This window comes from Spermophilus citellus, assembly GCF_964194105.1.
Source record: "Spermophilus citellus genome assembly, chromosome: 3".
Classification (NCBI taxonomy): Eukaryota; Metazoa; Chordata; class Mammalia; order Rodentia; family Sciuridae; genus Spermophilus; species Spermophilus citellus.
In genome coordinates, this window is record NC_138184.1 from 49,844,036 (window position 1) to 49,860,137 (window position 16,102).

General features: G+C 44.0%; 1 protein-coding gene across 1 annotated transcript in view; it reads right to left on the minus strand.

Annotated features, from left to right (window-relative positions):
- CACNA1D (calcium voltage-gated channel subunit alpha1 D) overlaps positions 1 to 16,102 on the minus strand; it is a 324,288-nt gene that overhangs the window by 101,792 nt on the left and 206,394 nt on the right. Inside the window, exon 9 of the mRNA XM_081284245.1 lies at positions 3,079 to 3,248. Coding sequence (XP_081140371.1) covers positions 3,079 to 3,248 — 170 coding nt within the window. The remainder of the gene's footprint in view (positions 1 to 3,078; positions 3,249 to 16,102) is intronic.

Consider the following 16,102-nt stretch of genomic DNA (forward strand, 5'->3'; position numbering starts at 1 on the left):
GATAACACAGGAGCAAGACTGGGGAACATGGCACATGAGGGTGGATCTCACACACCTAAGGAGGGTGCTGACACCAAAACACCCTTGTTTCTATTGCCTGATAGCCAGGGACCAGGTATACACAAGGGTTAGGGCCAAAACTAACCCTTGCCCCCTGTGTTTTTCTGGCTGTGATAGAAAGAAAGCAGCTGGCAAGCCTGGGAGGCCCCAGGGAAACCCCACCAGCACTGACTTCCTCAGAAATCCTGAGGTAATGAGTTCTGTAATCAGGGAGGCTCCCCTTCTTCCTCATCAGGAGACGTGGTGCCCTCAAGTCAGTTAGATCTCAACACGCTTCCCTCAGCCTAGGATTTGTGCATTTCAAACCCCAATCACCAAGGCTCTGGCAAACTGACAACTCGGAAAGCATCACACACCATGAGCCTCACTCTACAGGAAACCCCAGCACCTGGGAAAGAGAGCTCACCAAAGAACAAGGGTGCGCCAAAGAAATATTTGCAATTCTAGATCAAACATTAAGCTAATCGTTTTGAGTCACATGTCACTGTGCACAGCAGAAACCATAGTTCTGATGTTCTGCAGACACACTGCAGCTTCATGGGCTTGTAAGACCCAGTTCTGGTTAATTCTGAAGATCTGCAACTTTCCAAGGACTTAGTAATACTATCAATGAAAGAAACAAAGTAATGCACTGAAGGGCTTTGAATATTTGTTATTTTCCATGCCTTCTTTGTCTCATTTCCTTAGCTTGAACTGCCCCCACCCCACTCCACCTCACCTTCTACAGCTAAAGGATGCATATCCCTCAGGGCTCAGTGAGGATGCTACCTCTTCCCTGCATTTCCACCCACCCACCTACTCATGCCAGCCAGCATCACTGAGCCTTCTGGATTGGTATTGCAGACTGCTGCTGCTCCTTGATTATGGTGACGTCTACCCTTAGTACTGTAATAAGTCACTGCCTTCTCTATCTTCCCTCCAATGGTAACTTCTCTGAAAGACAAAGGCATTGGTTTGGTCATCCCATAGGTAGGTTCTTTACAGACAGTGGAAGGAAATACTTGGCTCAGATAAAATTGTGAACCCTCAGGACTACCAGAAGACAAGACCTCAGAAAACAGATCAAGACACTGACCATGAAAATGACTCCACCACAACTGACATTAACTGCACTAAAATCTAGATCGCTAGTTCTAGTGGAGCAATAAAGAGATGACAGGCATCAGCACCTGGGATGGCCTCACTTGGCTCTCCATGGGATATACCTAAACTAGCAAAGAAAGGTGCTCTTCGGAGAAGAGGGACAGCACTTTTTCTGGAGTGGGTGAAGCAGGTGGCTGGTGGGCCTCCCCATGTTAGGATCCAAGCCACAGTCTATAAATGAAGAGAAGGCCGAGTAGGCATCCCCAGGCTTCACCTGGACAGCTTGTTGCCAGCAATACTACAGGTACAGAAGCACTGCAAGGGCCACAGGGTTCAATTTGGCTCAGTCACAGAGAAATGTGCTGAAGATATGCCCACACTCTTCTGTATCTAATCACCTAGTAGACACATCACTGAATTTGGAAATCAAATGTTCATTTATCTACTCTAATCTGGTATTCAACAAACACAATCGGCTCTATAAATCCTCCCAGTCTCCTGGAAGCCATTTCCTAATCCTCAAGGACTGAAGCCCTGGCTTCTTCCTGCATCTGAGTAGATGCAGAGAGGTGAGCAGAGGAGGTGACCTGCACTCAGTACTAACCCCCCAGTTAGAACATAGGTTTTAGTCAGTAGTAGGAACCCAGGATAATACCAAACCCTCTCCAATAGCATAGACTCACAGAGTCCCAGACTAGAAGAAGCATAAAGGCTATCTCAGTCAAGAGTCCTTTCAGCCAGGCTATCCACGTGTTGCTGCCTACAGAAGAGGCACAAATCTGCCTCTCCTACTCTTCCCACTGGCTCACCCTGACCTTCATACCCTCTTCATCCCACCCTCCCTGAGCCTGGCTGCTGCTCACCTTTTGTTGTTCCCTTTAGTCAGTACTGAACAGTCATTCCTCAGATCGATCCATCCTTCAAGGCCTGGGTCAAATGTTCCGGCCCTATGTTAGATCCTCCTCCTAGTTCCTGCAGTACATCTGTCTCCTTGAGTGCCCTGGGGCTCTGGCTCCTTCCACTGCATTTATTTGTAAGCATGCCTTCCCTTTCTAGAAAGGGAACAAACTACAACCCCAAGAGGCTCATCTCGGTAGCATCTTAGCATCTTTTACAAAAGGTAGAACTGAACTCAGTTTCCTATGCCTCTCAATGGACATGTACCTTTGAAATGTGTTTTCAGTCCTTACTTTCAACTACTCTGGATTTGAAACAAATCACAAGCAGTATAGTCAAACCACTATTGGATTTCAATTTTTACCTTCACCAGAGCACAAATGGAAGAGCAAGAGCATGTCTGTGAGAAAAGTACATAGCAAAGGAGACACTGTGGTTGACAATGGCAATTAATTCCAGTGGTTGACTGGCTATCAGGCCTTGCATCCTATAGAAATCACTTCAGAGCACCTAGTGTCTCAGTGTGGGATTCCAGGCAGGTGGATTGTGAAACGGGCCTTTTAACAACTGCCTGGCACAATGAACTGCCCGATGTCAGCATTCAGCTTTGTACAGATAGTACAGGTGGGGAGCCACCCCAGGTAACACAAGAGTCAAGGGGTACCCTGCTCTTCAAATCCTTGTCCAGTGATACTGCTCACTCTCAGGCGAGAAAAGCTATGTTCAGTGCAGACCCTGAACCATGCCCATGCAAAAATGGGCTCACGAAATTTCTGAGGCCCATAGAATAAGTGTTTGACCCTTTTCAACTACAAAGCCACCTTATTAAACACACATATAAACCCCAAACTCAGGCACAAACCCAAAGCTGACATAAACACATTTCTTCCCTCTATGATTTGTGCAGGCAGAGGGGACAGCATGGCCGGGAGGAGACTATTCTGCGTACAGACAGGTCAGAGGCAGGGAGGGCCTGCTGCGGGTGACTGAAGGGCACATCAGGTTGGTCCGGCCGGGAGCAAGAAAGGCAACACCTACTATTTCGTTTGCCTTCCTCTCCACCCTCCTCTTCATTCTCAGGATCGATGTCTTCTGCCTGGGTGATCCAATCCAAGTAGCCCTTGAGATCCTCCTCCAGTTGCTGTTTCTCCCGGAGTTTCTGGAAATCTCCCCGCGCTTTAGCCTTCTCTCTTTCCTTTGAGAATTCTCTGAGGGAGCCAAAGAGAACAAGCACCCGTCAGGACATCCTTGGGGACCTATGTCATGAGCTGTCTGCCCCGCTGCACAATGGCCTTGTGGCAGGACACACAGTGCTGAGCACAGCCACATGAGCACAGCAATGGAGCCACACACGTGTACAGGACAGAAGACAGTGTCTCCTTAAGCAAGACTGTGAGGGTCAGAGTAGCAGAGACCACACCGACACACATGCATCATTTGTTATTCAGGATGACAGTGATCCTAAGGAACCCAGGCCAGAAGCACCATGTGCTGTTATGGCAGACCTCTGACACTCCCCACCAGGGGCCTCACCTCAGAGATGACCTCCTTCCCCACAGCCTCCTGATACCTGGCATTGCACTTCAAAGAGAAGGGACCCCAGTAGGCCAAGCTGAGGCCAAAGACAGTACCTGGTTTAGGCTTCTTCAATATTTTTGGACAAAACTTTGCATTTATAATGTGTGCTGACCCTGTATCCCAATCAAGAGCCCTGCCAGGGAAGCAGCCCTTCCCCATAAAACACAGGAGGCTCCCATCCCTACCACCTGCAGCTTCAGGCCAGAACAGTGAACAGGGTCCAGGCAGACCCAACTCGCAGCCTAGTTCTCCATTCCCAGGCAGGAACTCAAGTACTAGTAAAGCACTATTTATTCTTAACCCTCGATTCTCACCATAATCTTTCCCTAAAAGTTTTCCCCATAGGAGTCGAAGAGGTAATACAATTTGTTGCCCATTTATGGGAACACCTGACCTGGAAAGTCTTTGGCAGGTGTGCCAATGTTCCAAGTGTTTGCTGTTTACTCTGCCTTCTGTATCTGAAACCCTGTATCTACATATGTACATAAAACTCCACACTTGCTCAGGCAAGTCAGAGCAAGGTGGACAATTACCAATTTTTTATAAATAAGGAATCAACTGCATTTCCAACCATGAGTTGTTACAGGCGCCAAAATACGTAAGTTAATGGATTTAACTGTATTTACAGTTAAAAAGCTGCTAGGAGAGCAGGTGAGGTTTCTGCACACAGATCCCAAGATTCTGACACAGTTACTGCCGCCTTCCTACCCACTTGCCTTCCAATTCAAAGTCGGCACATCTCCCTTTCAGGGACTTGCTAAGTGACAAAAGGGAACGTGACTTGCTTTCATTAAGCTAAACCCCTGTTCTCTCTCTCTCCATACCCTTGCCTCAAACACTAATTCCTCAAGAGGCTGAACAGACACTTGAACACCCAGTGACACACATACTTCAGATAAGAAACTAGAATCTTCGCCAAGGTGCCACCCTCTCCCCACAATGAGAAAGGATCCCACTCACCCCACCGTTTGGACCTCCAAACCTATCCCTGGCCCTGGTAGGGCTGCTCCATCTCCACTCTACCCTCTGGGCAGTGAGGAAGAAAGCAAGGCTGTGGGCATCCTGCAGTCAGCTCACAGATGGCTGGCACCAGGCAGGGGCTGAGAAGGTGAGCAGACTGTACTCTGACCTCCCCACCCAAAGGCACTCCATCCCAGAGAGGACATCTTTTCATCTCAAAAAGCAAGATATTTGGAGGACAATGTCTTGCTGCTCACACAAACTATACACCAGAGAATGGTCTGGGGTTTCTAGACTTCCTGGGCTTCTCAAGATATATGAAATGCATAACTCGGCTCTGGCTGAGCTCACCCAAAGACTCTGAAATTGAAAATGTCATATTCAAGCCAAACTCAAATCCTGAGGCAACAGCAGGAAGACTGGGAATGTCATGTGTCCACAGGACAATTCATTATATAATCTGTTTTAAGAATTTAAGAAATTCATTGTGAAGAGCAGGTATGCCCTCAATTCTGTCATTTATCAAAAAGTATCCCAGCACAAATCTTTTTCATGTTTTGATTCTGGACTTAGTATACTAAATGTAGAGGATTATATATACAAGCAGGGTATTCTTATTTTGGATTCACAGCTGATCTGAATTCTTGGAAAAAATGACAAAGATAGTGGAAGAATTACCCTGTAAAGCTTGAAGACTTTATGAAATGAAATTTTGCTTCGCTGTCATATTTTATGTACTTGTTTATATTAGAACTATAAAAATCCTTCTCTAATAAGCTGCATCACTGTTGCATATTCTAGGCTGTTAAGTGAACATGAGTAAAACCCTACTAGCTACTAAAATTCCTGAGAATAAAAATTGAATAGACGAACTCTAGATAGGCAGATGGGTGAGAGGGGAAGGGAGGGGGCAGGGGGTTAGTAATGATGGTGGAATGTGATAGACATCATTATCCAAAGTACATGTATGAAGACACAAATTGGTGTGAACATACTTTATATACAACCAGAGATATGAAAACTTGTGCTCTATATGTGTAATAAGAACTATAATGCACTCCACTGTCATTTATTTTTAAAAAAATCAATAAAAAATAAACACACAAAAAAACCGTTCTAAGTCCTGGTTTATGGCCCATTTATTTAAATGATGGGCACATGCCTATAATTCCAGCAACTTGGGTGGCTGAGGCAGGAAGGTTGCAAGTTCAAGGACAGCTTCAGCAACTTAAAGAGGCTCTCAGCAACTTAGATGTCATCTCAAAAAAAAAAAATGTATGAGGATGTAGCTTAATGGTAAAGTATCCCTGGGTTCAATTTTAAGTACCAAAAAATTAAAAAATAAATCAAAAACATATGAAAGTTCATTTAACAAAGCTGTTTATATAGATCCTCTCACCTGATTTCAGACAGTTCTGAATAGCCCAGTACCTAGAAGGTAGATAACGAGTTACTGATTTAGACAGAACTGAGGTCCATATGGCATCAATCTGTTGCCTACAAGGCAAGGTAGAGAAGTGGGTTTTGTGTGATAAACCTAGGTGACCCTTGGCCATCTTAGACCACTTATGGCTCTGAGTGTGAAGGTCTAGATTCTCCGAGCTTTCATTTTTTGAGCTGAAATAGAGATACAATAATACCCGTTCTATTGTTCCACCAAGGTTAGGCAAGATCTATTCAGTAAGATGATACTTCAAAATACACAAAGCATGGTAGGTAAAAATGTGAAGTTCAAATGAATAATATTTAGTTGTTAAATCGGGGCCTAAGAGAAATTGAAAAGGTAACTGGGAGACCCTTCTCAAATACCAAAGGGGGAAACTAGGAACAGCTTTGAATGGGTTCTCAGCTACCATGATCCTCCCAGAATTGGGAGAGGCTTAGAAGGATGCATGGGATCCTGGGGCTCACAGTGACTGATGAGCCAGAATACCCATATCAATAATGCACCACTTTCTGTTCTGTTGCAAACAACTCATTTCCACCATAATAAACTTACTGTTCTCGCCTCATCTTACATCAACCTCAGTGGATGATGAAAAAAAGGCACTCTGTTTTGCATAGAATTTCATCATCTTCTAAAGAAGTTCATGACTAAGAGGTTCAATAACCATCACTACTGCAAACATTTAACAAAGATTAGCAGAAATGATTAGATTTTTGCAAGAGATTCAAAATTCCAAAAACTGTTCATGCTAGGAGCCTACCTATCCTGGATCAGAATGGGTCTGGTTCTGGTGTGTCCAGCTGACAGAAAAATTCACGTCAGTGCTTGGACAAAAATGTACAAACTGTGTGCTGCCCTTTTGCACGTGAAATAAGGGAAAATAAGAAACACATTCTGTAATGTATATCTGACGGATGAAGCAGAAAACAAGAGGCAAGGACCAATAGGGTAGACGGAATAAAGGATGGAGGAATACTCCTAACTGTATCCTTTTCTGTGGTTTTTTTGTTTTTTAGAGTGAGAGAGGAGAGAGGAGAGAGAGAGAGGGAGAGAGAATTTTTAATATTTATTTTTTAGTTCTCAGCGGACACAACATCTTTGTTGGTATGTGGTGCTGAGGATCAAACCCGGGCTGCACGCATGCCAGGTGAGCGCACTACCACTTGAACCACATCCCCAGCCCCTTTTTCTGTGGTTTTGACTTCTGGAATATGTTAATGTTCTTCAAATTAGTTTCTTATATTTCTCGTCCTTTATCAATAAGGATGAGATGAAGAGAAAATACCCATAAACTGAAAGTGGATTGAAAAAAAAATGAATCTGACAGTATTTCAAATAAATACCATAAATGTCCTGAAGGGAAAAGACAAAACTAATTCTAGTGGCTTACAAACTCTGGCACACTGTCTTGGGCAGGACTGGTGCAAGGAGAAAAACAAATGCTGAGCTCTTTTAAGTTGTTTTGCTTTGTTCTTTGTCTTTGGTAGTGATAGGGATGAGACAATCTGAAACTATTTTAGATGTATGACAGGATTTAACAGATGAGTAAACGTGTTAATGTTGCCGAGAACCAGAATTCTCACTGTGGAAAGGAGACAGAGAAACACAGAATGGAGGAAGCCTAGAAATCTGAGGGGTGGACTGGAATGGAACCCAGGGTTTATAAATATTTGTTGTAAGGCCCAATATCTGATTTTTAACAAGACATTGATACACGAGCATATGAATCAATAGGAGTATGTGTACAAGTAAAGAAATTCATATGCCCTAGTTCTGTCTGTTGAAAGGACCTAGAGACAAGGCAACTCCAGCAGATAGGAGCATACTTGGTCTCTCATGACATTTTTCATTAAAAGGAACCAGGGGTCTTTGGGAAAAAAAAATGGCTGATTCCAGGACTGGGCCAGGTAGATACTAGATGAAGAATAGCAAGTGCTCAAAACAAAAACATGCTGGATAGAGGCCAGGAGCTCAGGGAGTGACTCTACTGCCAAACCTAAGAAAACTTGAGCACTAAAATAACTAAGAATAGCAATGAATTATAAAATATTTCTCAAAAACCTGTCTGTACCCCATATAGATAGTAAATAAAAAAGCAAATGAGATAAAATTATGAATGAAAACATATAGGAGATAATAGGTGAATTAGAATAGTAGGTATAAGGATTTTTCTCTACATTATTTTTATTTTTGCGACTTTCCTGTATGTTTGAAATTATTTCCAAAGAGAAAAACATTTATGTTTAGAAAATGTAACTGTACTAATCAACTGCAAATGTATGGTCCTATACATCCATTTTGGCTTATCAGCTAGATTGGAAGCTCCCTGCGGGAATGTACAATGTAGTTCATTTCTTATTGTATTTCTTTCCATGACTCTGTCTTCCCCATGGTAGCCAGTTCAAACAGGCATGGAGGAAGAGTATGTACAAAAACCAAAGACAAACAACAAAATGGGCACTATCCTCAAGAGGCTGAGAATATGATCCTGCGGGACAGAGCAACCATGATTGCTAGGATCATCCAGAAACACAAAACAGAGTGCCTAAGTCCAGATATGCCCTCTGGTGCAGCCTCCACCTCTAGCCCGCCATTCTCCTTATCAATTCAGGCCTTGTGTAGTAGATTTCTTGTCTCTAAGTGGTTTGGAAATCTTCCTTTTCATGTTATTTTTAAGAAGCAGTCACTCAGTCAGGAATCTCCCTGACAGCTCAACAGGACAATTACTCAGTGTCTTCCACAGGCCAGTCGGCATGCACCTCACCCACTGAGGCAGCTGTGGCAGTGTTTGGTCAGGTTGTGCCTCCCTCTCTGCTCCAGAAAACTGCTGCAGACCTGGTCTTCATCTTGGTGGTGTCCTGCTCAAAATGCCTCCTGGCTCTTCATCATGTCCTTCAAGAATCAAGGACAAATGCCTCCCAGCCTTCTGCCTGCTGCTATTCTAGCTTTAGTCACCCATCTTTTCAAGGTACACCTTGTCCTTTGGCGGCTTGTCTCAATTCCCCACACTTCCATCTGCAGAAGTCCATGTACCAGCCTTATCCCATCTTGGAATTCCAGCTCACTTTTTAAGACCCAGCTCAAGTCTCACATAGCTACCCTATCCAAATGAGACAGGGGCAAAGGACAGGTAGTCAGTGTAGATAGTGAATGAATGGGTCCAGAAGATTGGGGCTAATTATTAAAGAAGGAAATGGGAGGCTAACACCTCCAGAGCACTTCCCCTTCTCAACCAGTTGCTAACACCTCCAGGGAATTGGTCCTCTCAATACAAAAAAAAAAAGTTGCTAATTAGCACCCCCTGGGTTGTTCTTTTCTCACCTTTTGGGCACCAAGGCAGGATAGAAAGAGGTGGTAGGAGGAAGAAAGGAAATCTGTGATATAGAAAGGGGAAGGACACATACCCTCCCACAGATACCCAGCCCTGGGTCCCCTTCTCTCCAGGTGAAGTCTCTCTCTCTCACTAATAAAACTTGCTTTCTATGCTTGCTTCAGTGTTTTCCAGTGTTTAATCTTCAACACTGGGGGAACAAGGGCCTGATCCCGACTTCCAAGACAGTATCACAAAGGGGTTCTGCTCACCACTGAATCACCAGAACATTGTTTCCTGGGATATAGTCAAGCCCTCTCCTGACAATGCAATGTTGCCTTCATACAGAGTCCAGCTCAGAGCCTTCACCCATCCTCACTGAAAAATGGGAGGGAAGGAATGTTACCACCCACAGTGTACAGAAACAGATTCAGAGAGGTCAGGTACACAAGCCCATCTAGCTGCTGAATTCCCCTAAGTACCTTAACAGGGACACACAGGACAGGGACAATGGAAGAAGAAGGCAGATGTATGGGAGTAGGGGCGAGAAGCAAAAATAGATTAGAATTGGCCTGGGAAGGGTCTTAAATACAAAACAAGGAGCCTGGATCACTTCCTTGTAGGCAATGGGGAATTGCAAAGTTGGAAAGGAGAGCGTCACGACCAGCTTGGTTTTATACATGTGATGTATGATGACAAGGTCAAAAGAAGGCTAAAATGGTGGTGGAGAGGTCAAAAAGTGTTCAGAAAACACTGGTGATGGGCTATATTTAACACCTATAAAGTATGGTTAAAAAAATAAGAGTTTTCATAAAATCTCCATTTTGTTACACCATGATCTGGAAAAGCACCTATGAGGCTTGTCACTGCTGACCCAACCAACCCCAGTCTATGGTCACTGTCACCTCTGCCTTTTTCATGCCAGCCCCCTAGGTCTGGCACACCAGTGTTGTCATCTCAGTGTGGACCTTCCCTCCCAGGCCAAGTAAGGCTCCATCTACCATGGGAACGTTACTTGACTACATGTTCAAAAAGGAATGACAGGGCAGGCTGGATGGCTGAGAGAAATTTAAATGTCAAGAGGTCAATTTTAACAGTTCAGGCTTTTCAAAGATGAGTTAGCTACTTGAGGCTGCAGCAACCTCCCCAGAGGGTGAAGATGGGGACCTTTGGTAGAGACGGACTGATAGAGAAGCTACAGTGCAGGATGCTCTGGTCTGTCTTTGCCAAGCCATGGGTATCCCCTCTGCCCATGCCAGTGAGAACTCCAACAGACTACCCTCTGCTGTGTTCAGCTGCAGGGTGGTTCTCATCTCTTACCTCCCCCATGACTCAGACTGCCTGCTGTGAAATGGTCCCTTCTTCCCTTTTGCTCCTTTCCCTGAATAGCAATCTGGCACCTCTTAGATCTGGCAGATGAAATCTGGTGGCATCAACACTTAAGAAGCCTAAAGACCAATTGCATTCAAGATAAACGGCTGTGAAGGGGTACTGACTATAGCACATGGTACACCCCAACCCTGACACTCACATGGCCCTGTGTAAAGCCTGTTAGGTGGGAAAGATGAACACAACAGAACCAGCAAAAGCCTCTAAAACCAGAGCAGCCTGAGCCATGGCCCCTTAAGCAGTCCTTCACCCATGACTGCACCAGCCCTGCATCCCAGCTGATAACCAACAGTAGCTTGGGCAGAATTGGAGGCTGCACAGCTGCAGGAAATGACATGGGTTTCTGCAGGAAAGCCTGAGTCTATGCCATGTCCCCTCTAATAATATCAGAAGTGAACCTCATTTAGATTTATATGAGAGTCTTCAAAGCATCTTTATCATCTCAGTGTGGGACAAGCAGTCCAAGGCTTTTCATGTCCATCACACAAAGGCCAACAATGAGAAGCAACAAGGTACCAGTCCCACATCGTATGCCCAGTCAACAGTACAACTGGGCTACCGATAGGTGCCAAAACATGCACCCTTTCCATGGGCCTGCTGACTTCATGTCTTCCTGGTCCAAAGGGAAAAGACATACAAGTGGACACTCACTGCTCAGAAGCGGGGGGTGGGGGAGAAGCAGGGCAGAAAGCACCCCTTTATTTTCCACATTCCTGATTTTCGTCCACAGTACCAACTTGGGGATAGAGAAAAGCTTCCACACACTTTCTACTCATCCCCCAACTGCTCTCTGTCACTCCTCCTCAGAAGTGACCACTCCAGGAGGGCAGATGGAGACCCTAGGCCTGGGCACATGGCCCATGCTTTACAGAGACTCAACCTCCAAACCCTGATGTTATCAGGACTTATGGGCCCTGACATGCAGAGCTCTGGAGCCCCTAACTCAGGCAATGCTATCAGAGAGCACTTAGTCCGCATCACGCTGTTGCACGCAAATCAAAGTGCAGATCAAATGCGACTGCCACAAATGCAAAAGGATGACATGCAGTTTGCTCTGGAGAGTTTTATTTCTCAAATGCCCCCTCAAATAAATGAATAACTAAAATCATCTTGATTTAGACATGGGGTTTGTTCTTGGCTTGCAATTGTATTTGTTTGAACCAAGCTTGTGTAAATAAAATTTAGGCAAACTAACACTTTGCTATCTATACACACACTCACACACTCACCAGTAGGACTCAAAAAAGAGTTCTAGTAAAACAGAAACTCACCAAAAAAAAAGCAGCATTTATAAAGTAACTCACTGTTATCAGTGGGGGCCAGTCTTCTTTAGACCTAAATTATTTCCTCTATACAGACATAAAAGAAATGAAACAGAATGAAAAAGTAATGTGTCTCAAAAAACATCCCTATATAAATGTAATTTTTTAAGGAAGTACACAGGTTCAGTTTCTGTTCAAGGAAACTAGGTATTTTGTTGAAAAAGGAAAAAAAACAGCAGTAATGTTTCACAGTAAAAATAAATTTTAAAAATTATATTTTATTCAATGATTTGGCTTAGCTCAGGTTATTTCAAAGTTTATCAAAATCACTGTTTTTGTTCCAGTCTAGTCACCAAAGGGTGTTCTGTCTGCATGAGGCAAACAGACCAGAATGGGGTTGGGGATCAGGACTGTAGCATTAAGTCCACAAGATAGGCTCTTTGCAGATAATATCCGTGGATAGACAGAAGGCAAACCTGTGGCAGCGTTCTTCCTTAGCCACTATGAGGCACTGGCTGCCATGAGGCAGGTGGGAAACTCTAGCAGTCCAAAAGGAAAAGAGATAAAGGGAGCCCTTGTTTAAATAGTAAATATGCTGAGGGAAAAGTTTAAGAATCACCTTTGTAACCACTGAACCACATCATGGCTATTCTTCAGGAACTCATTACTGAACCCCAGAGTGGGTGCTTTTATAAAGGAAGTCAGTGCCTCCGATTCATTTCTCTTTGCTTGAGTTTTGGTGTGGTATGAGATTTTCTCAAAGTCATCTTCCCTTTTTCATCTCCTTCATGCTTTCACTGACATAAAAGACATGTGAAAATGTTCTAAATAGAAAACAGTATCTGTCTTTAGAGAAGATGAACCATTTCTAAAGTAGGTGTTTCCTGGCTTTTAACAATTAGGTTCGATTATTTGTCACAGGCCAGACCTCAGGAACCCTGGGCAGAGCACTGGGGATAGAGAGGGAGTGGTCCATGCACCAGTGTCTGCTCCTGTCTCTCCCCTGCCTCCTTTCTGAACTCTTCCTCCTTGAAAACTATTCCAACCATCCTAGGATAACTCATTTCTCCAAGGCATGAAGCTCTCCTCAGGCTCCAGACCACTACAGATGCTGCCCGCCACCTACCCCTCAGAAGCTTTTCCATATACCAGGCTTCTGGGCTAGGGCAAGATGAAGACACCTCTTTGACATCCTTAGAGTCCTCTAAATTAGAATTTATTACACAGCCTGAAATTGGTTAATATCCTCTTGCACATATCAGACTATAAGCTCCATGAAGAAGGGACAGTCTCTCTTATCTTTGTATACTGCTTATTTATCACAAACCTTGACCACTGGTAGTTGTTCATTGAGAACTAGATAAATAAATGCTTTTATAAATATAGATTTCACAATGATGATGGTCAGATGAAAGATGGGAACGTTTAGATTCTGCAATGGCTTTATCTGGCCACAAGTAGCCATGAAACTTTTCCTCACTTGAAACTATAACCTATAGTGCCATTAAAAATAATTTTTTAAAAAGCAGGAGTTCCATACAAGTCTAAAATATAAAGGATGCAGAAATAAAGTTTCTTGAGCACCTTAGAGTGAATTATGCTTTCCTTTTACTACCCTTCCTTGTTCGAGGACAGAAGCACTTCTCTATCTTTGAAGAGTTAGTTTCCATGGTTACCAAAGACTTCTCAATTTTTTCTAGCAAAAAAAAAAAAAAAAAAAAAATCTCCGGGTTGCATGCTAAAAGTAAAGACTTCTGTTTTAGAAGGTATTCTTCAAAAACACAAGTTCCCTTGTCTGACATCACTTTCTCCGAATTACATCATTCAACCAGATGAGCCAAAACAGTATTAGGCTTCAAATACTGCTACTTAAGAAGTCACTTAAGACACATACCTCACTATATTGTCAGATTCCATTTAAAAAAAAATAAAGTAAATGAGTACCTAAAGTCAGACTTTGGAAGGCGGCAGGACCATTAAAAATAAAAATGTCGGAAGGCACCAGCACCCCCAGGGCACATCCAACTTAGGCACCAATACACCATGTTTTACAAAGGGCCTGATCAGGCTGCCTGCCATGGACTGATAGCTGGATGTGCATGCATTCAGAGAGCTTCTGGGACTCCAACTGTGGGTGAGCAACATGGACCCTAGGAGGAGGCAGGAATTGAGGCTATCTATTGGCGTGTTCCCAAAGCAATACCGACAGGAAATTCAGCCTTGGTTCTACCAGATGGACATGTAAAAGGCAAACCAGCTGGTGAGCTGCACTGAGAAACCATTTCTCTCTTTTAGGAGGAGCTCCCACTGAAAGGCAGGATGGGTGGGAAGCACCCTCTCATAGCTCTCAGGCTGAGAGAGAACAAGGACAAGAACATCATATTAAAGGGGAGGCCTAGGGATTCCAACAGAGCCACCATCCAGGAAAAGGACCTAAAAGGAGAACTAGAGCCACATGTGACTTGTTCACAAGAAGATTTATAGGGAAAAAAAAAAATTTCTCTGAAGCGGCATATTCCTCTGTTCCACTCTGCTCTTGGTAATCATTTGGGGAAAGAGAAGAAACTTGACAGGATAATGAATAGAACAGCACAGGGTATATCAGCAAGGCCCATCTGGGTAGACAAGATGCCACAGGGGTCCCCTCCCCAGACACAGGAGGAGCTTCCAACAGATGAACAAAGTAGCTTGGGCTCTGGAGACAGATCTACATTTAATTATTAGCTTTACTACTTACTAATTGTGTATCTTTGAGGAAATTGATAAGCCTGAGTCTTGATTTCCTCATCTGTAATTTATGGCAAAGAACCCTCACTTTATTAAAATAATGGAGAAGATTGAATAAAAAAGTGCCTACTGCAGAGCTTAGTGATATATAATCTTAGTTGGCATATTAATTATGGTGATAGGCAATAAAGAAGAATTCTCTCATACAATCCATACTCTAGATCACCCAGACTTTGACCATCAAAATCCACATCTCTCTCCTCATCTAAGAAGCACTGACCACAAATGTCTATGTCTTCCTCTATATCTCCACCTCTGAACCTCCCACTGCATCTGCCCCCTGCTACCCAAGGCTCTCCTCACCCCATTTTGCCCTGAGAGGCACCAGCTTGACCTTCCACACGCAGCTGTCTACCATCATCTGACTGAAAACACTTCACAGCTCTACAGCTTACAGGAAAAACCCTGCTTCCCTTGGTGGGCATTCCTAGATACACGACTACTCTTCGTCCTACCACTAGCCAGCCCACTCAAGTGCTTTCACTGTCAGAAACACTGGCCCCAACAGGCATGAGTCACCAGCCCCTGCTCTTCTTCCAGAATCTGGAATGTTCCCTTTCTTTACCATCCTTACAAATCAGCTGGATCCTGGCTTCCTCTTCTTCAGAGGAGCCCTCCCTAACCTGCCAACCTCCACTGCACTCCCAGGTATACTGTGAGGTACAGATCAGATGCTAAAATATTCTTGACTGATAGCCAAAGCTGCTGGCCTCCACAGACAGCCCTGGAATTCCATAGCATGTCTCTGTGGACCTGCTGATAAGTAACAGCTGAGGATTCAAGGACAGGATGGGTGAGTCTGTGGGACAGCTCCCCTCTGGACAGGTAGGGTGCCATCACTCGCTGTATTAGAATCCTTCAGATGCAGCCAAAGTCTCCAAGACTCAAAAGCTGAAAAGCCCCAAATGCTTGGAGGCTTCAAAGGTGCCAGCAGACAACTTAAACCAAGATTTATTTTGAAGTAGAATTTCAAGGGAATGATGAAGTTCAGAGTGGATTAATGTTTTATCCTCAAATCCAAACAAAAGTCTTAATGACAAGCAGACTTGAAGAAATTAGGTTAATGCATCAAGTGCCTTCCCAGCTTCTAGAAGGTTTGGAGCCTGGAAAAAAATGCTAATGAGTGAACATATCAACTACCAATAAGTCTTTTCCTACTCATAGAAACCTCCTCCTAGGAGGAGCCCACAGCCAGGCTTATGTTGAGTACCCCTCACATTTGGAAAGGCCTTTCAGTTTATGAAATCCCTCCCCAACCATGTCTTTCCTTGGTTTTCAGGAGAGCTCTGTGGGAAAAATCACAAGCAAAGGGCCCTATCCATGTTAGGC